The 19,720-nt window shown below is 40.7% G+C and overlaps 2 protein-coding genes across 3 annotated transcripts in view; one reads left to right on the top strand and one right to left on the bottom strand.

Moving 5' to 3' along the window:
* The first annotated feature begins 845 nt into the window (after positions 1-845).
* Positions 846-19,720, top strand: part of SON (SON DNA and RNA binding protein) — a 32,169-nt gene continuing 13,294 nt past the window's right edge. The window contains 6 exon segments of the mRNA XM_010956558.3: positions 846-1,003; positions 3,967-4,133; positions 5,870-11,851; positions 13,356-13,516; positions 15,434-15,580; positions 15,761-15,949. Of these exon segments, the coding sequence (XP_010954860.3) occupies positions 927-1,003; positions 3,967-4,133; positions 5,870-11,851; positions 13,356-13,516; positions 15,434-15,580; positions 15,761-15,949 (6,723 nt within the window). The 5' untranslated portion in view covers positions 846-926.
* The window catches only part of DONSON (DNA replication fork stabilization factor DONSON), a 37,675-nt gene continuing 22,558 nt past the window's right edge, over positions 4,604-19,720 (bottom strand). The window contains exon 11 of one of the 2 annotated variants that reach the window (XM_074360332.1): positions 4,604-5,443. The gene's annotated coding sequence lies outside the window, so the exon portion shown is untranslated. Of the gene's footprint in view, positions 5,444-18,774; positions 18,799-19,720 lie in introns of those variants that run through there. The other variant, XM_074360335.1, reaches the window with a different exon arrangement.

Raw genomic sequence — 19,720 nt, 5'->3', positions numbered from 1 at the left:
CCATTGGCCCGCACGGTCCGTACCGCGAGGCAGTCCCGGGTGATCCCCTCCCGTTCGGGCAGGGCGCGGCCTGATCCTACTCCAGAGCAAAGCTATTAAGTCCTTGTACGTTTACAGTGTAACACTATGGTTATCAGCTGCCACGTAAGGTCGCTATTTCTCCTCCAGAGCCTCCTGAGCTCAGAGGACCGGGAGCGCCAAAATGCTAAAGCCAAATTCAGCTAATTGTATGCTGCTCACGGGTCTGAACTGACCAGCTACTGGGGAAAAGTCTCGTGACACGCCTGGCTCCCAACGAGATCAGAATGCAACAGGCTTTGGTCGCAGGTCGCTTAGGACCTCTGTCTAATGCTTAAAAAAAATTGAGGCCGATTATAGGATGCCATGCGAGCGAGACGAGGGTTAAAACGCGTTCTTATTCGCACCACAGTGGGGGCAGGCGCTGGTTAGCGCTTTCCCGGATGGATCTGCCGAAACTCGGTGCCATCCGAGAATGTTGGAGGGCCCATCAAACACCATACTGCCCTCCTTCCTTTTTTAACTCGTGAAATCTAATCTTGGGCGTTCAGTGGTTAAAATAAGCCTATTAAGCACCCCAACCACTGTTGGAGACTGACAACTTCAGCTGACACGGTCGCCTCAAGAGAGCCTTCTCCTGTAATGGCGCCTGCGTCAGTCACTAACATGGCGGACATAGTCGTGCGCGGCGCAAACGTCAGCAGCTCTACCCCAGACGCTCAGAAACAGCGGAGGAGAGCGCGGCCGTGCTCACTGATTGGCCCAGAGGCGGAGAGTGTCGGCCTGGGCGCTCCCACAGGAGCCAATCAGAACGGCGAGAGACGGAATTGGCCGCTGCGCCTCCTCCCGAGGCATGCTGGGAGCCTGGAGGACTAGCGAGGAGGAGTTGAGAGAACGGAGCGGACGCCATGGCGACCAACATCGAGCAGATTTTTAGGTCTTTCGTGGTCAGTAAATTCCGGGAAATTCAACAAGAGCTTTCAAGGTAAACGCTTCCCAGACTCTTCTGCTCCTAAGGGACCGATAGGGCTCCATGTAGCTTTCCGTGGCACCTTTCTTTAGAGACGCTGTCGTTGCTCGTCTCAGGCCCCGCTACAGCCCCGCCTGGGCCTGGGATCCATTTTCCGCCCCCCCCCCCCCCCGCCATCCTCCCTCTCCTTTCTCAGCGAGGAATTTCGCCCTTTCCGAGGTAACCCCAGGCTCCCTCTTCTAGAACCGAGTTGAGTTGCTCATCCTTTTCCCCGATTTGGTCATCCCCTACCCTTTGGCTACTTGTAGGCCTGGTTGTCCGCTGGGGACGGGCCTAGTTCCTTCCTCAGCTCCTCCTCCGCCGCCGCGCTTCCCCTCCCCCTCTCCGCCTCCGCGAATTTCGCCGGCCGGTGCCTATGACCGGAAAGGGTCTCTAACGGCCGTTTCTTGGGTAATCTTAAATCCGCTTTATTATTGCAGGCTTCAGACCATTTGGGGGTCGGGATATTTCAATTAGATTATTTCGGTCCTAGTGTCCTGTGGCTTCCACCAGGCAGCATTCTAACATGAAAAATTTAAGTTAAAATAATTCAAATTAATGTTAGCTATTTTGACAGAATATTCGAGGTGAGGACGGAAGAGGACTTTGAATTACTAGTAATTTCTTAGTTTAGCAAATGGAAAGTGGACTTTATGTGTAGGTCTAATTTTTTTTTTTGCTACCCCCGCCCCTGTTGACGTATTTGACCAACATGCTTACTTTTGCCATTGCTCTGTAGTTTACCGTTGGTTACACAAAATTTGAATGTCAGATTTCCAAAGAAATACTTGTTTACTCAGAAAGGAAAATACCGTGGGTCATGTTGTTATTCAGTGGTTATCTTTAGTATTTTTGCTTTGTATAACGTTAAATATTTGTTCCGAGTTCAAATGTATTGCTAGTTGTATTTTAAAACTTGAGGACTAGAGCAGGACGGACGTGAATTTGAAAATCAGCGGAAAACACAATTGTAATTTGAGCGCTCAAATTAACAGGATTATTGGGCAAAGATAGAGTATCGCTAGAACTATTATTTTTGCAACATGTATTTTTAAGTTGGAAATATATCTGCTCATTCATTGAGTTGCTTTTTAAAATTTTGTTAATATCTAGTAGTTTTTAGGTTGATTTGAAACGACCTTGAGCTAAAGGAATAGTTTTTTGAAAACTTTTTAATAAATTGCACACAATAAGTAGTTAGGTTTGCTAATCGTAATGTTTTGTTTCTATACCTTTAAAAAATAGGTTTTTGTACTAGAAAACAAGTTTCATTGCTGTAAAAAATCTAGAAAAAAGAAAATTATTTTAAAAATCACCACATAGTTATTGATGTTCTTTATTGTTCTTGAGTTTTTAAATTGTGCGTACAGATGCACATGTTTCGTGATATGTGACCGTTTTGTTTTGGGGTTTTTTTTTTTTTTTTTCATCTTTGTGTTGTGAACAAGTTTGTCTTCTATCGCAGTCTCAGTACTCTTTGGAATATTTTTCACAGCTCCATAGAATTGTGTTGTAGGAATGTATTGATGATTATTTAGGTGTTTTGAAATTTCCTCCACTTTCCAGTAGTTGAATGAACATTGTAAGTTTTAAGATGATTACTTTCTTGTAGACCTACTGTTTTTTGTTTTTAAAGTCCTACTTTTCCGATTTTTAAATCCGTGGTCTTTTTAGTAAGGTTAAGCACTGTGTAAGTGCTTAGGAAAAATGTAATTGCCATTTCAATGAGCTGTAGTTTTTTTCCTCATGTATTTTTACATATATAGGTTTGGGTGAGGAGGCTGATATTTAGGTAGTTGAAATGAGTTGTTTATTATATACAGGTGGTGGTGAAGACAGCTCTGGTTTTGAATACCAGCTTTATCTCTTAATAGTTGTGTGACCTTCAGCTAAGTTTTTTTGTCTTCTGTGCCTCATTTTCCTCATTTAAAAATCAGAACAATATTGCTGATTCTAGACTTTTGTTTTTTTTTTAGGATAAATGAGTTTTAAAATGTAGAACCATGTGACCCTAATTAATAGTTAATAAATGTTGAATACTATTATATGATTCATTGTATTAGGAAAACCAAATGTTCTTTAATAACACTTGGTTAACAACTGATTTTTTTTTGCTTTGGCCGTTCAGACTTTTATCAGGTAGTGGAGCGTAGTTGATCTCTTTTGTTAGCTAAAATTTAAGTTAAATTGAACATGCTGTTGAAATTTTTTTTCAAAACAATATTGTAAATTTACACAAAATAGTACAAATGGTTAGCTAAATGATTATGTTCTTAGGTCCATTAAGAGTATTCTTTCGTGAATTGAAAGTATGTTAAGCTTTCATTCATTAACTGTTAATATAAGTGAATTGTTGTACATGATTTTTGATAATTGGGTAAAAGTTATATAAAAACATTTTTCTTCTCAAACTTTATGGCATTTCAGTAAGTCTGATTAGTTTAAACCTGATCCAATGCCCCAAGTTACCTTTTTTACCCAGTGTGTCTGTGGCTAACTTTGTGTTCCTTGAATACTGTTGATCCTTGTGATCCATGCATAGGTGTGGCTTTACTGTGGCTATAGCTTCTACCATAATGTTAGGTCATGTATTTTTATTTGGTTTTGTGATTGTGATCTGAATATTTTTCTCCCCTGAAGTAAATATGCTGGTTAGGGAGTTTTTTTTTTTTTTTTAAAGATAAGCTTAGAAACCAATTTTAAAGACTTTCATAACTTTCACGGTTCTGAAAACTTTAAATAACTGTGAATATAAAAATGTACCAACTATAAATACATAGTTTTAAGGAAGCACTATTGGTGGGGAATATGATCCAAAAGAAATACAGAATGGTAAAATGTATTAATGATACAAGATTGTTTTAATCAGTTGAGTTGCAAATGTTTATTATATGGCATAATAAAAATATTAATGAATTTTGATGATTTTTCTTGTCAAGCGGAAGGAGTGAAGGCCAGCTCAATGGTGAAACAAATACACCTGTTGAAGGAAACCAGGCAGGAGATGCAGCTGCCTCTGCCAGGAGCCTACCAAATGAAGAAATAGTTCAGAAGATAGAGGAAGTACTTTCTGGGGTCTTAGATACAGAACTACGATATAAACCAGGTAAGTTGGAGATAATCAGCTGTCTTGAAAACTTTACAATTTTTTATTAGTTAAGTTGTATTTCTTGATTGCAGGGTATAAAAGATGTTTGTTATATAAATTTAAGTTTTAGTTTAATTGATTTACTGAAGATTTTCTTTAAATTCTCTTTTGAAAATAACAATTGTAGTGGAAGATGAACATTGATGCACTTTTTTGCTTTGCTGGTGGAATATCAGTATCTTTATTTGATTCAATCTTGTAGTTCGTCAGTGCCAGGATTTTGAATGCAGGTTTTCATTGAATGATTGTTCATTGAACAATTGTGTAAACATCAATTTTTGAAGGTAAAGGAGCCTGGATCAAATCTGTAACAGTATTAAAACACTGGGAGGTTTTATTGTAAAGCTTAAGCTTAGAGATGACCTTGTTTCTGCATCTACTTCTAAAAGTGCAGTGAATGGAGAGGAAATTGTTGATGGATATTTAGCATTTTTGGAATTGATTAAATAATTGATGCTTAGAAATGAAGGATTTATGATTAACCACAAAAATAATGTTTTAGTTTTGGAAAGGGGGGAGTGTGGTATGAGGGTTTCTTTTAAATGTTTTTTATTTTTGGTATAGAGTAAGGTTTAAAAAGTACAGACTCTAGCCATGTTTAGATTCATGGTTCTGGCAACCATGAATCTAGCTGATATTTGGTACCTAACAAAGAATTAGCAGACCATGATTAGTTTCGTTTTGGAATAGATTTTGTCCTGTATTGGTACACTTTTTCTGTAATCTTAATGACCTGGATTTCTGATTAGCTTTTTCTCAGATCACTAAGGTTATCTAAGTTTATATTGGCACTAGAGTAAATCTCATCTGGTTATAAAGTGGATTATAATCTTTCAGATAGACAGATTGAAATGTTTTTAAGTTATGTGTTAAGGGCTGTAAGAATTTCCTTCCCCAGATGACTTTATTATCATTCTTTGAAATAGAAACATTAAAAAAATTATTTCTTAGTAATCTTAGTATTGGGGGGGAAGAGGTGTCATTTTTATTAGGATGTAGCATGGGTGAAAATTCAAGTTCTATATTGAGTTTTTACATTTGTTGTTCAGACCTTTATATGCTATATAAAAGCAATTACCAGCATTTGCTGAGGGCTTACTTTGTGCCAGGCATTGTTCAGTGTACTTTGTAAGTTTTAACTCACTTTGCCCTCTAACTCTAGAAGACAGTGTCAGCAGTTTGGCTATGTCCATTCATCCAGTGAGTGATGGATTGATCTCAGGATCCAGAAGCAGACAGTCTGTTCAGAGCCAGTGCCATGTTGCTTCCTGTATAAATAAAGGTTATAAAATAGTCACAAAAGTTATTTAACATGAGTACTTTTTATAGGAGTTCTAGCAGTTAATAATATGAAGGATATTCGTTTGTAAGTGTAGTTTAAAAGTAATTTGCTACATTTTGAGAGCTGGAGAAAATAATTGTTTTAAATGAATTTAGAATATATCTTAATATAATTCTAAAAGTTTTTATAATTAAGAACTTATTTTTAACCCAGGCTTTAGTTGTAAAAGAAGTATTAGAAATTTGTTAGTCTTCAGATTAACTGGTTTATGGAAAATAGTTTATTTTATTTAACAACAAGTGTCATATATTATGGTGTTTTAACATGGAATTTAAGTTCTGGCTTATATGATTTATCTAAATCTATTTAGGGGAATGTTTGACAAGTTAAAGTTAATTTTCCTTGATTTCAGACTTGAAGGAGGCTTCCAGAAAAAGTAGATGCGTGTCTGTACAAACAGATCCTACTGATGAAATTCCTACCAAAAAGTCAAAGAAGCATAAAAAGCACAAAAATAAAAAGAAGAAAAAGAAGAAAGAAAAGGAAAAAAAGTACAAAAGACAGTCAGAAGAATCTGAATCAAAGTCGAAATCACATCATGATGGGAACATAGATTTAGAATCGGATTCCTTTTTGAAGTTTGATTCTGAACCTTCGACAGCACTGGAGCATCCTGTAAGAGTGTTTGGCCTGTCTGACACCAGTGAATCTCCTGCAGTTGTGCTAGAACCTCCTGTAGTATCGATGGAAATATCAGAGCCACACACCTTAGAAACTCTGAAGTCAGCCTCAAAAATGGCAGAACTGTCAGTTGCATCTACATCAGTAGTCTCAGTGCAGTCAGAGCAGTCTGTGGCAGTAACGCTGGAACCATCCATGACAAAAATTCTGGATTCCCTTGCAGCAGCACCAGTGCCTACTACTACAGTAGCGCCGAAGTCATCTGAGCCAGTTGTAACAATGTCAGTGGAGTATCAGATGAAGTCTGTGCTGAAATCTTTGGAGAGCACACCTCCAGAGCCATCAAAGATCATGTTAGAGCCTCCAGTAGCAAAAGTGCTAGAGCCACCAGAAACCCTTGTATCATCAGAGACACCTGCTGAGGTACACCCTGAGCCAAGCACATCAACAACAACGGATTTTCCAGAGTCATCGGCAACTGAAGTGCTAAGATTGCCAGAGCAGCCTGTAGAAGTACCATCGGAGATTGCAGATTCATCCATGACAAGACCACAGGAGGTGCTGGAGCTGCCCAAGACCACAGCGTTGGAGCTGCAGGAGTCGTTGGTGGCCTCAGCGATGGAGTTGCCGGGGCCACCTGCGACCTCCATGCCGGAGTTGCAGGGGCCCCCTGTGACTCCAGTGCTGGAGTTACCTGGGCCCTCTGCTACCCCGGTGCCAGAGTTGCCAGGGCCCCTTTCTACCCCAGTGCCTGAGTTGCTAGGACCCCCTGCGACAGCAGTGCCTGAGTTGCCGGGGTCCTCTGTGACATCAGTGCCACAGTTGTCACAGGAATTGCCAGGGCTTCCAGCACCATCCATGGGGTTGGAGCCACCACAGGAGGTACCAGAGCCACCTGTGATGGCACAGGAGTTGCCAGGGCTGCCTGCGGTGACAGCAGCAGTAGAGTTGCCAGGGCAGCCTGTGGTAACGGTAGCAATGGAGTTGACGGAACAACCTGTGACGACGACAGAGTTGGAGCAGCCTGTGGGGATGACAACGGTGGAACATCCTGGGCAGCCTGAGGTGACAACCGCAGCAGGGTTGCTGGGGCAGCCTGAGGCAGCGATGGTGCTGGAGTTGCCAGGACAGCCAGTGGCAACGACAGCGCTGGAGTTGCCAGGGCAGCCTTCGGTGACTGGGGTGCCAGAGTTGCCAGGGCTGCCTTCGGCAACTAGGGCACTGGAGTTGTCGGGGCAGCCTGTGGCAACTGGGGCACTGGAGTTGCCTGGGCAGCTCATGGCGACTGGGGCACTGGAGTTCTCGGGGCAGTCTGGGGCAGCTGGAGCACTGGAGCTTTTGGGGCAGCCTTTGGCAACAGGGGTGCTGGAGTTGCCAGGGCAGCCTGGGGCGCCAGAGTTGCCTGGGCAGCCTGTGGCAACTGTGGCGCTGGAGATCTCTGTTCAGTCTGTGGTGACAACAACGGAGCTGTCAACGATGACCGTGTCGCAGTCCCTGGAGGTGCCCTCGACGACAGCGCTGGAGTCCTATAATACGGTAGCACAGGAGCTGCCTACTACGTTAGTGGGGGAGACTTCTGTAACAGTGGGAGTGGATCCCTTGATGGCCCAAGAATCCCATATGTTAGCTTCTAACACCATGGAGACCCATATGTTAGCATCCAACACCATGGACTCCCAAATGCTAGCGTCCAACACCATGGACTCCCAGATGCTAGCATCCAACACCATGGACTCCCAGATGTTAGCCTCTAGCACCATGGACTCCCAGATGTTAGCAACTAGCTCCATGGACTCCCAGATGTTAGCAACCAGCTCCATGGACTCCCAGATGTTAGCAACCAGCTCCATGGACTCCCAGATGTTAGCAACCAGCTCCATGGACTCCCAGATGTTAGCAACCAGCTCCATGGACTCCCAGATGTTAGCAACCAGCTCCATGGACTCCCAGATGTTAGCAACCAGCTCCATGGACTCCCAGATGTTAGCAACCAGCACCATGGACTCCCAGATGTTAGCAACCAGCACCATGGACTCCCAGATGTTAGCAACTAGCTCTATGGATTCCCAGATGTTAGCATCTGGCACTATGGACTCTCAGATGTTAGCTTCCGGCACCATGGACGCTCAGATGTTAGCGTCTGGTACCATGGATGCCCAGATGTTAGCATCTAGTACCCAAGATTCTGCTATGTTGGGTTCCAAATCTCCTGATCCCTACAGGTTAGCTCAAGATCCTTACAGATTAGCTCAGGATCCCTATAGGTTAGGTCATGACCCTTACAGGCTAGGTCATGACGCCTACAGGTTAGGGCAGGACCCCTATAGATTAGGCCATGATCCCTACAGACTAACTCCTGATCCCTATAGGATGTCACCTAGACCCTATAGGATAGCACCCAGATCTTATAGAATAGCCCCCAGGCCATATAGGTTAGCACCTAGACCCCTGATGTTAGCATCTAGACGTTCTATGATGATGTCCTATGCTGCAGAACGTTCCATGATGTCATCTTACGAACGCTCTATGATGTCTTATGAGCGGTCTATGATGTCCCCTATGGCTGAGCGCTCTATGATGTCAGCTTATGAGCGCTCTATGATGTCAGCTTATGAGCGTTCTATGATGTCCCCTATGGCTGAGCGCTCTATGATGTCAGCTTATGAACGCTCTATGATGTCAGCTTACGAGCGCTCCATGATGTCCCCAATGGCTGACCGATCTATGATGTCCATGGGTGCTGACCGGTCTATGATGTCGTCATACTCTGCTGCTGACCGGTCTATGATGTCATCGTACTCTGCAGCTGACCGATCTATGATGTCATCTTACACTGCTGATCGTTCAATGATGTCTATGGCAGCTGATTCTTACACCGATTCTTACACTGATACATACACGGAGGCATATATGGTGCCACCTTTGCCTCCTGAAGAGCCTCCAACAATGCCACCATTGCCACCTGAAGAGCCACCAATGACACCACCATTGCCTCCTGAGGAACCACCAGAGGGTCCAGCATTATCCACAGAGCAGTCAGCATTAACAGCTGAAAATACTTGGCCTACCGAGGTGCCAGCATTACCTCCTGAAGAGTCTGTATCGCTGCCTGAACCTCCTGTGAGTCAGAGTGAGATTTCAGAGCCTTCGGCAGTGCCCGCTAATTATTCAGTGTCGGCATCTGAGCCTTCAGTGTTAGCGTCAGAGGCTGTTGTGACTGTTCCAGAACCACCACTAGAGCCAGAGCCTTCGGTTACTTCCACACCGGTAGAGTCTGCTGCCGTAGCAGAGGAGCATGAAATCGTTCCAGAGAGACCAGTGAGTTACGTGGTGTCTGAAATTCCCATAATGTCAGCTGAACCAGCTGTGTTAACATCAGAGCCTTCTGTTATGTCAGAGATGGCAGAAACTTACGATTGCATGAGAGCTTCAGGACGTGTTGCCTCAGAGGTATCTATGTCTCTGCTGGAACCAGCAGTACCTATCCCAGAGCCATCCCAGAGTACTCTAGAGCTGCCAGCCATGGCAGTCTCAGAGCCGCCAGCTGTAGCTGTCCCAGAGCCACCAGCCGTGGCTGTCCCAGCGCCACCAGCTGTGGCTGCCCCAGCACCACCGGCCGTGGCTGCCCCAGAGCCACCGGCCGTGGCTGTCCCAGAGCCACCGGCTGTGGCCGTCCAAGACCCACCAGTGGAGGCTATCCAGGACCCACTGGCCGAGGCTGTCCCAGAGCCCTTGGCATTGTCTGAGCCAGAGCATGTTACCATTCCTGTGCCAGTTGTTTCTGCCCTGGAGCCTGCTGTACCAGTCCTGGAACCAGTGGTGTCAGTCCTTCAGCCTAACATGATTGTTTCAGAACCATCTATTTCTGTTCAAGAATCCACTGTGACAATTTCAGAGCCTGCTGTCACCATCTCAGAGCAGACTCAGGTAATACCTACTGACATGGTTTTAGAGTCTACGCCAATAACACTGGAATCTAGTGTTATAAAAAGAATGAATTTACTATCTGGTGATGAAAATCTTGCTCCAGAGACTGGCATGCAGGAGATTCCCATGCATTCGGATGAAGAGCCACATGCTGAAGGACACCTGAAAAATGACTCCTATGAAACTGAAAATGGTATAAATATTGATCTTAATATAAATAATCACTTAATTGTTAAAGAGATGGACCATAATACAGTGTCTGCTGTCAGCACTGGTGCTGTTGGTGAAATTGGTGAAGAGAAAGTTGTGCCCACCAACGAGACTGAACAATGCACAGTATTGGATACCTGCCCTAGTGTTAGTGAAGCTGATGTAGGAGGAACTCTGTCTTCCCCTGGTCCCCTTGCTCTTGAACCTGATGCCATGGGAACTGGTAAGGGTTTTGAATTTGCCACAGCATCTGCTCTCAGTTCAGTTAGTAAATATGATATTGAAGTACCTTTAACTACTCAAGATACTGAACATGACATGGTAATTTCCACCAGCCCCAGTGGTGGTAGTGAAGCTGACATAGAGGGACCTTTGCCTGCTAAAGACATTCATCTTGATTTACCATCTAATAATAACTTTATTAGTAAGGATGCAGAAGGACCATTCCCTATACAAGAGAGTGACCAGACATTAGCAGTTGCTCTCAGTTCTAAAGAAAGTAGTGGAGAAGATAAAGAATTATCTCTCCCTCCTAAAGAGATGTTGCCTGAGTCGGGATTTTCTGCCAATATTGATGATATTAATGAAGCAGATTTAGTGAGACCATTACTTCCTAAGGACATGGAACGTCTTACAAGTCTTAGAGCTGGTATTGAAGGATCTTCACTTGCGAGTGAAGTTGAACGGGATAAATCTGCTACCAGTCCGGTGGTTATTAGTATACCAGAAAGAGCTTCAGAGTCTTCTTCAGAGGAGAAAGATGATTATGAAATTTTTGTGAAAGTTAAGGACACACATGAAAAAAGCAAGAAAAATAAGAACCGTGACAAAGGTGAGAAAGAGAAGAAAAGAGACTCTTCGTTAAGATCTCGAAGTAAGCGTTCCAAGTCTTCTGAACACAAATCACGAAAGCGCACCAGTGAATCTCGTTCCAGGGCAAGGAAGAGATCATCTAAGTCAAAGTCTCATCGCTCTCAGACACGTTCACGGTCACGATCAAGACGCAGGAGGAGGAGCAGCAGGTCAAGATCAAAGTCTAGAGGAAGGCGATCTGTATCAAAAGAGAAGCGCAAAAGATCTCCAAAGCACAGATCCAAGTCCAGGGAAAGAAAAAGGAAAAGATCAAGCTCCAGGGATAACCGGAAAACAGGTAGAGCTCGAAGTCGCACCCCAAGTCGTCGGAGCCGGAGTCACACTCCTAGTCGTCGAAGAAGATCTAGATCTGCAGGGAGAAGGAGCTTTAGCATTTCCCCGAGCCGACGGAGCCGCACCCCGAGCCGACGGAGCCGCACCCCGAGCCGAAGGAGCCGCACCCCCAGCAGACGGAGCCGCACCCCGAGCCGAAGGAGCCGCACCCCAAGTCGACGGAGCCGGACCCCAAGCCGACGGAGTCGTACGCCTAGCCGTCGGAGGAGATCAAGGTCTGTGGCAAGAAGACGAAGCTTCAGTATATCACCAGTCAGATTAAGGCGATCACGAACACCTTTGAGAAGAAGGTTTAGCAGATCTCCCATCCGTCGTAAACGATCCAGGTCTTCTGAAAGAGGCAGATCACCTAAACGTCTGACGGATTTGAGTGAGTCATTTTAAAATTTAATGGTATTAGGGAATCTGGGTTTTTTGTTGTTTTTAGTCAAATGGAATACTTGGGTTTATTGGTTTAAGATAAACATTTTTATCTTTAAATTTTTATGATTAGCTTGTGTTTAGAAAATGTAGGAATGAATACATTTGTAATTAGAGTTAAAAAGATCTGCATTGGAGTATATTAGAACCAAGGTATTTCCATATGTGTTTCATTTTGCCTGAACCATGTTCCATAACTAAAAATGGCAAGTGGAAGTCCAGTTAAAGACAAGGCTAGTTATCTGCTCAGATTTTTGTTATATGTACTCCAACATAGTATTGTTGCAAATAAGCCTAAAACTAAGTGTTTCTTTTTTGTAAAATACATGTCTTAAAATGGCAATACAGGACTGTTAAGTGTTTGTGAAGATAATTCTGCTTGGTGTAATGGGTAATGGAAGTGAGTAGGAAATTTTGCATGTTGGGAGTTATTTACCTGGGTGGATGTGATAATAGGAAATGAAGTAAAATTTATTAAAGTAATTTTAATAATCTGCTTTAGTTTAAATGAAGTGCTCTAATTTCCCCTAGTTTTAAAAAAGTGTGGAGAGATGACTAAAACTTGATGGATTATGCATGACTACCTGTAAGAATAATGGGTAATGTATCATTATCTGTGTGGATTGGACATTTCCAGGTCAGGGTTGTCTAAAGAAAAAGACCCTAACAGAAAATAAGGGAGAATGTGTTCAGTTCAACAGATAGTGTCTGAGTTCTTTTTTAATTAAAAGCAGAGGAACAGTATGTAGTTCTTGGAGTGATTAAAACTTAGTAGAGGAGAAAGATAATGCACATGTCTCTTTTACCAAATAGTGAAATTGCCAAAAAGAGAAGAATGTGATGATTGCTGTTAATTACTGGTATAGATTAGGTACTGTAGGAGCACAGTGGAGAGGAAGGTTAAATTCTGATTTAAGACTTACTACTTTGAAGAAGTGGCAGTTTTGAATTTGGTCTCAAAGAGTGATTTAAAATGTCAGAGGTTCAAAGGAAAGTAATTTAAGGGTGTGATAGTTTTGGAAAATAAAGTAAACTTTGGCAAGTGTGTATCTTAGAGTGTGTGGCAGGGTGATCACTGTAGTTGTATAGTTTTAGCTGTTTTGTATAGTGTTTGAATGGAAAGGTTAATGTGGACTTAACTCTTTTTATTTATTTATTTATTATTAATTTTTTTTATTCCTTTGTTGGGGGGGATTAGGTTTATTTATTTAACAGAGGTACTGGGGATTGAACCCAGGACCTCCTGCATGCTAAGCATGCACTCTACACGAGAGCTATACCCTCCCTGCCAGTTTTTTAGAGGGCATTTGCTTAAAAACCTTGAACCAAAGAGTGAATTAATGACAGCTTAGGGCAGGAAATTGATGCCTTTAATTCTGTTAGCATATAAAACTTAGATAATACAACATGTACAGTCTTTTAGGAAAATTGCTTCTTATATTTTCCTTTTGCAGATAAGGCTCAGTTACTTGAAATAGCCAAAGCTAATGCAGCTGCCATGTGTGCTAAGGCTGGTGTTCCTTTACCGCCAAACCTAAAACCTGCACCTCCACCTACCATAGAAGAGAAAGTTGCTAAAAAGTCAGGAGGAGCTACTATAGAAGAACTAACTGAGGTAAGCTAGACAGAATTTGTTTTCATTCTTTAATGGATTATTCCAGTGATGTTGACTCTGGAGCGTGCCAAAACCCGAATTGTGGGCTGAACTGATAATGGCTGGCACCGAGTGGCCAAAACCCGAAATACAGACGTGGCAGCAGCAGAAGCTCTGTTTAGCAGGCCATTATCCGGGATGGCTAAGCTCCGCTAGCTAAAAGTTACTTCCCATTACTTTTGCTTTCCAGTTTTAGAAGCCAAACTGACTGAGGAGTGGGACGGTTCGTTTGAATGGAGGAGGTTGAGTGAGCAACACGCAGAAGCTCGCCTACAGTTTCGTTCCCATTCACGACGAGTTCACTGATCGCCACGAGTGTACTGCATATACGCAAAGACACAGACAATCTTCAGAAATGATGTTTTGCCACCGGAGCTTGGAAATTAATGAGAATAGCTGGCCATTGCCTGAAAGGAACTTCTTTCGCATCAACATTTCGGGTTTTGGCTGTTTGGTACCAGCCATTGGTGATAATGGCTGGCCATTATCAGTTCTTCCTGCGGTTCGGGTTTTGGCAGTAACATATATATTTTAAACACACTTATTTTTGTTTTTAAGAATTTGATCTTTTCAATTGAGGCTTTTTTTTGTCTTTTGGCTTTTGTTTTATTAATTTTTTTTTTTGGAGGACGCTGAAATATTGCTGCTAGGATCCAGAAATACCACACTGTTTCAGATATTGAAACTTGTTATTGGCTAGCCTTATGCCAGCCTGCCACTGTCAATATATTCTGTTCCCCTTGGTTACAAGCTTGGTATACTCTGTTTTTGGCTAAATGGGCTTTTTATCTTACTATAATATTTTCAATTGATAAGGGATGTGACAAGTTCTACTGCTTGTATAGAGAGACAAGTCCACCCAAATTGAACTCTGACCCTTTTATAAAGCCAGGTAATTGAGTCTGTTCCTTTGCTTCTCAGGAAGGAATTGACTTTGCTTTATATGTCAGACCTCATCAGTTGTACCCTCTCCACCATGCCTTATTTTCCATTCTTGAGTTCTGTTCCTTTAGAGACTCAACCTACAAAACATTTATGGCGAGACATGCTACTATCTAACCCAGTTGCAAATGTTTCACAATTTATTTTGCCATAGATTTGGGGATTATACAGTTCTTAATCTGTTTCCTCAACTAGATGTGTTTCAATATGAATTACAACTTTTTTTTTTTTAAGTTTAAGGACCTAGTGAAGGCTTCTATTGCTTGCTTATCAAATCCAAGCTCCTTATTCAAAACCTTGTGAAAACTTAGTGTTTCCCTATATGTTTTAGCCTCATCTTCAGCCCTCTTGTCCCTTCTAATAAGTTTCTTTTAACCTCTTTACTGCCACCTGACTAAGGTGACTTTCTTTTTCTTTCTCCACTAATATTTGTTCTTAACTATGAAAATCTGGCTTCAGACTCTTCCAGGAATATTCCTTAATTATCAAATTCTGCCTGATTCTTTTCTCTTTTAAGCTTTTGTTCTTTCGGCACTTATGTACTCAGTTTGTATTATATCAGTTTGCACTTGTTAATTGTGTTGCTCTGTAAAAGCGTTCCTCAATTATCCCATGTGTATGTATTCCGTCTCTTGAACTAGATTGTAAGCTCCTTGAGAGCAGGGACCATGTCTTTTACTTTATTTTTTTGTATTCCCTGGACAGTGCCCAGTACAGTGCTCTGCACATAGTAGGTGCTCAATAAATGTTGTTGACTGACTGACCAACTAGATTGTGTTTAAATAATAGCTCATAAGCTAAGTTACTTATCTGTAACCTATCATTAATCTTGTTTTATTTTTGAAAGTTGATTTTACGTGGTTTTGGTTTTAAGAAATTACATATTATTCTGCATAAAGTGTAAGGTTTATGTTTTATTTGTGTTTACTTTTTAAGAAATGCAAACAAATCGCACAGAGTAAAGAAGATGATGATGTAATAGTGAATAAGCCTCATGTTTCGGATGAAGAGGAAGAAGAACCTCCTTTTTATCATCATCCCTTTAAACTCAGTGAACCCAAACCTATTTTTTTCAATCTGAATGTGAGTATTAGTGTTTATGGACTGGTGAAATAGCACAACTTGTAGAACTATTTAAGTAAAACTGAAATAGATTTTAATTTTTAATTTAGGTTAAATACTGTGAGAAATAATGCACAAAATCATTTTCAGATTATGTTGGAAATATATTGAGTTTTAATTAAGAAAAACATTATTTTTTAGATTGCTGCGGCAAAGCCAACTCCACCAAAAAGCCAGGTAACATTAACAAAAGAATTCCCTGTGTCATCTGGATCTCAACATCGAAAAAAGGAAGCAGATAGTGTTTATGGAGAGTGGGTTCCTGTAGAGAAAAACGGTGAAGAAAACAAAGATGACGATAATGTTTTCAGCAGCAATTTGCCCTCTGAGGTAAGTAAGAGAAATATTATGTATTTTTCCTTTTTTATACCTAAATCTGCATTTTATTGTTACTTTATATCTGATTTGGATTCTGTTTCACTCTTCTTAGGGCCGGGTTAAACGGCAGGGCCGGGTTAGACGACAGATGAAACAACCCGCAGCTTCTCATTTGACAGTAACTCGATGCAATTCACTTTGTGGAACCAAGCCACAAAGTGAAAAGCATCGAATTGCAGAGAACAGTGTTATCACATCCCTACCCAACATTGGGCCCTCCTTGCACTTGTGGGAAGGTAGCCCAAGGTACAACTACTTAGCTTCTCGTTTTGCTTCAAGGCTCTATAGCTCTAGATTTTGGTGGTAGCAAATGTATTGGGTGGAGGGATTGAGCAGAGAGAGGCAGACCCTCAGGTTCAACACAAGAAGTGGATTGGAAAAGGTCATTGTAGGCTGATGTGAGCATCTTGAATACATAGCCCATTGCCCTTAAATAATGGTTTCTTACTATTTCTCTGGGTTGTTTGTCAGATAGCCGCTAATTTTAATAATTTCCCCTTCCCTGTGCTACCTTGGCCCTTTTGAATTTTTGTGTTTAACCTAATGCTCAGCCTTGGTACTCCATTTCCCTTCTCCTTCCTTTTTTGCTACTATTAAAAGTTGGAGAAGTGGATTTCACACCTTGAAATTTCCAGGAGGCTATAGTTGTATCTTGTCAGAATGACGCAGTAATAACATCAAGTGTCAAAACAACCCCATTAAAATGCCGCCTGATTAAATAATGTGCTGCTAAATAATAGTGCACATGAAAACAGCAAAACTGTATATATATGTAAATATATATATATATCTGTATCTTTGTATGTATCTCTGTATCTGTACCTTTGCTGTATCTTTTAATAAACAGTTTACTTTTATTTAACTTGTTGTGCAAAATCACGCTTGGGGGATCTGGGAGGGTGGAGACTTACTAGGGGGGTGGGAGTTTTAAATGATACCATAGACTAGTCATCACCTCTTGCTCTTGGTTTCCAAAGCCCAAACATTTGTCCAAGGACTGGACTAGATACTTGATGCCCTCTTACAACATGGGACTTCTTCCCCAGTTCTTTTCCTTGCAGTTCTGGGATGTGTAGGTCAGAGAGACCTCTGCTCTTCACCGTTAGGTTCCCTTTGTTGGCCATATCATCATCCAATAAATACCTCTAATATTACAAGTAAATCCTGTTTATAAAGTCAAAAGTGAACAGAACCCAAATCAGAAACTTTGATAGTATTTTCCCCCACCTGAGCTATTCACAGGTGATGTTTTCACTGTTTATTTTGACCTGTGGCATTTGAAAAGAGCAAATTCTATACAGTGAAGCTGTATATAACTAGCCAATCCAACTTACAGTCACTGTTGATGATCTATATTTTTACATGGGGTCCAACAGTTGAAGCAAATTGTACCACTACCAGTGAGGGGGAGAGAGCTTGTTTGGACAATATTTTAATGAAGCCAGTTAAGTAGCTCAGTTGCTGATTCCCAAATCAGACTGCCTGCACATCACAAGAAGGAAAGGTTAATTGCCATTTGCAGCTGACTTAAATCTTGCAGTAGCTGAATATAATATACCCTCTATGGTAAGAGGGCTGAACAGGCTGACTTAGAAACTCAGATACATATGCTTTTAGTAACTTCTTGAAGATTAAGCATTTAACAGAGTTGGAAAAAACATAAAGGAGATTATTTATGTGAGAAAAATTTTCCAGTGAGTGAAGCCTTATAAATAGTGCATAATTCCAAGGGATTTTCCTGAGAAGACGTGACCATACCTGTTTTAACTTGAACATGGGGAAAGTGCTTAGTGAATCCTGGTGATTATGTTTCTCTTTGCTTGAGAGTTCGTATATAAATACATATAAGTATTCAGCCATTTTCATTCTGAACACTGAAGCTGTGGTGCCTTCTTACATTGTCATCAATAGTGGTTGTTGGATTTTAATGAAAAGTTCTTTTCCAAAGAAATCCCAGGAGGGAGTAGGTGGGTATTTAGATTTTATAATAAGTAAAGGAGTCTTTTATTAAAGCAGGAGGAAAAAAAGTTCTGTTCTTGAAGCAGATTTCTCTTGTGAAGAGGATAATATACAACTATTTGACATCAGAGGTCTAAGCTAGTTTCTTAGAAGATTAGACTCAAAAAATATATATTGACTTTAAATCAAGTAAAACAATCCCAACATTTTAGGAAGGGGACACAATTTTGCTTCTGCTTTCCAGGGCTCTACTTTTATCCAGTAGCAATGATAAACACCTAGAGGAAATTGTTCATAATATAAAATATTTAGTTCCAGTATTTACCTGTATCTTACAAATATATTTGTAAGATTAATGTTCTATATGCCAGTGTTTGTAGAATGCTATTAGTGACATTTTATGGGAGCACTGACTTGATTTCCTGTTGGGTTGGAATACTTCATAGAGTAAAAAAAGAAAAGTTCTTTTAAATGGTCAATATTTTAACTGAATAGTATTTTTAATTTTTTTAACCTGTCTTTCATTTTAATAAATATAAATGGAATTTGTGGTTCTTTAGTTTTGAGCATAAAACATTTAGGAAAAGATCACAGATTTTACCTCAGCTTTGCTATGATCCTTAATCCCACCGATTGTTTTGCACGTGAGTGCTCTTTGACATAAGTATGAGTGGATAGCCGTGGATGGATCAACATAAATCCTTATCTTATGGAATATCAACTCATCAGACTGTGCCCTTCTGCCATAGCATCGTCTTCCTACCCAGAAGCCAACCAGCATCATCCTCAGTAAGGAGTGACTGCAGAACTCTGAGCATATTTGTGTGAATTTGATTTGTAAACTGAAATCAAAAATGTTGGAAAACATTTAAAAAATTGTCCTCATGGGCATTAATTCTTGATAATAAAGTTAGCGAAGGCTTATTGGGTAGAAGATAAAAATGTATCTCTGACATAAAATTTCCTTGGTTTACCATCAATCATAAATGTCCAGAGGTAGTTTGCCATTAAGGTCTAGTGATTGCTTACGTGTTAGGACAGTTTTTGTTTCTGGCAGCTGTTCCTGATTTGCTATTACTGAATATTTACATGTCCCAATGGAGCTAAAATTCCCTTACATTTAGAAGCTCTAAATTTTTGAAGTTTAGGAAAGCTGAGTTCTTATGGTAAGATGAAAATTTTAATTGGAAGTGAAACACATAGGTCTTGGCAGTGCTAAAATGTGTTAAGTACAGCCTTGTTATTCATTCTTCTCTCCTTAGATTCTTCTAGGTGATTAACATAGAATTTCTTTGAAACATTTCATGGGTTATCTGTTTGTTTTCTTGTTAGAATTCATTTAGATTAAATATATAAGTTAGCTAAGAGTTACATTAGAGAATTTAATGTGAAATAATTAAAAGATGATATAATTCATTTTTTAAAAGTAGTCAAGCCATATAACAACTGAGACATTCTGTATTTAATGTGGCTTTTGTTCTTGTAGGTGTCATTTTCTGTATTAACCTCCTTACATTTTATTAATTTTTGCTAAATATTTTAAAATAATGTTTTATAGGAAGGTCAGGTGCTTTTTCTTTAATTCTGTTTTCTTATAATTAAAATTTTCCTTTTATATCATCTCCTAATTTGAGATAACTGTGTAGAAAATAATTTGCGTATTACAGGGATTATTTCCCTTACCTGACTGATCACCTCTCCTAGTAATTCTCTTTTATATTCTTTCATTGACTTTATTCGAAACGCTTAAGGTAATTGTCCTAT

This window comes from Camelus bactrianus, chromosome 1 (assembly GCF_048773025.1).
Source record: "Camelus bactrianus isolate YW-2024 breed Bactrian camel chromosome 1, ASM4877302v1, whole genome shotgun sequence".
In the NCBI taxonomy this organism is placed as follows: Eukaryota; Metazoa; Chordata; class Mammalia; order Artiodactyla; family Camelidae; genus Camelus; species Camelus bactrianus.
Note: the sequence above shows the minus strand (reverse complement) of the source record. Positions and strands in the feature narration are given on the sequence as shown.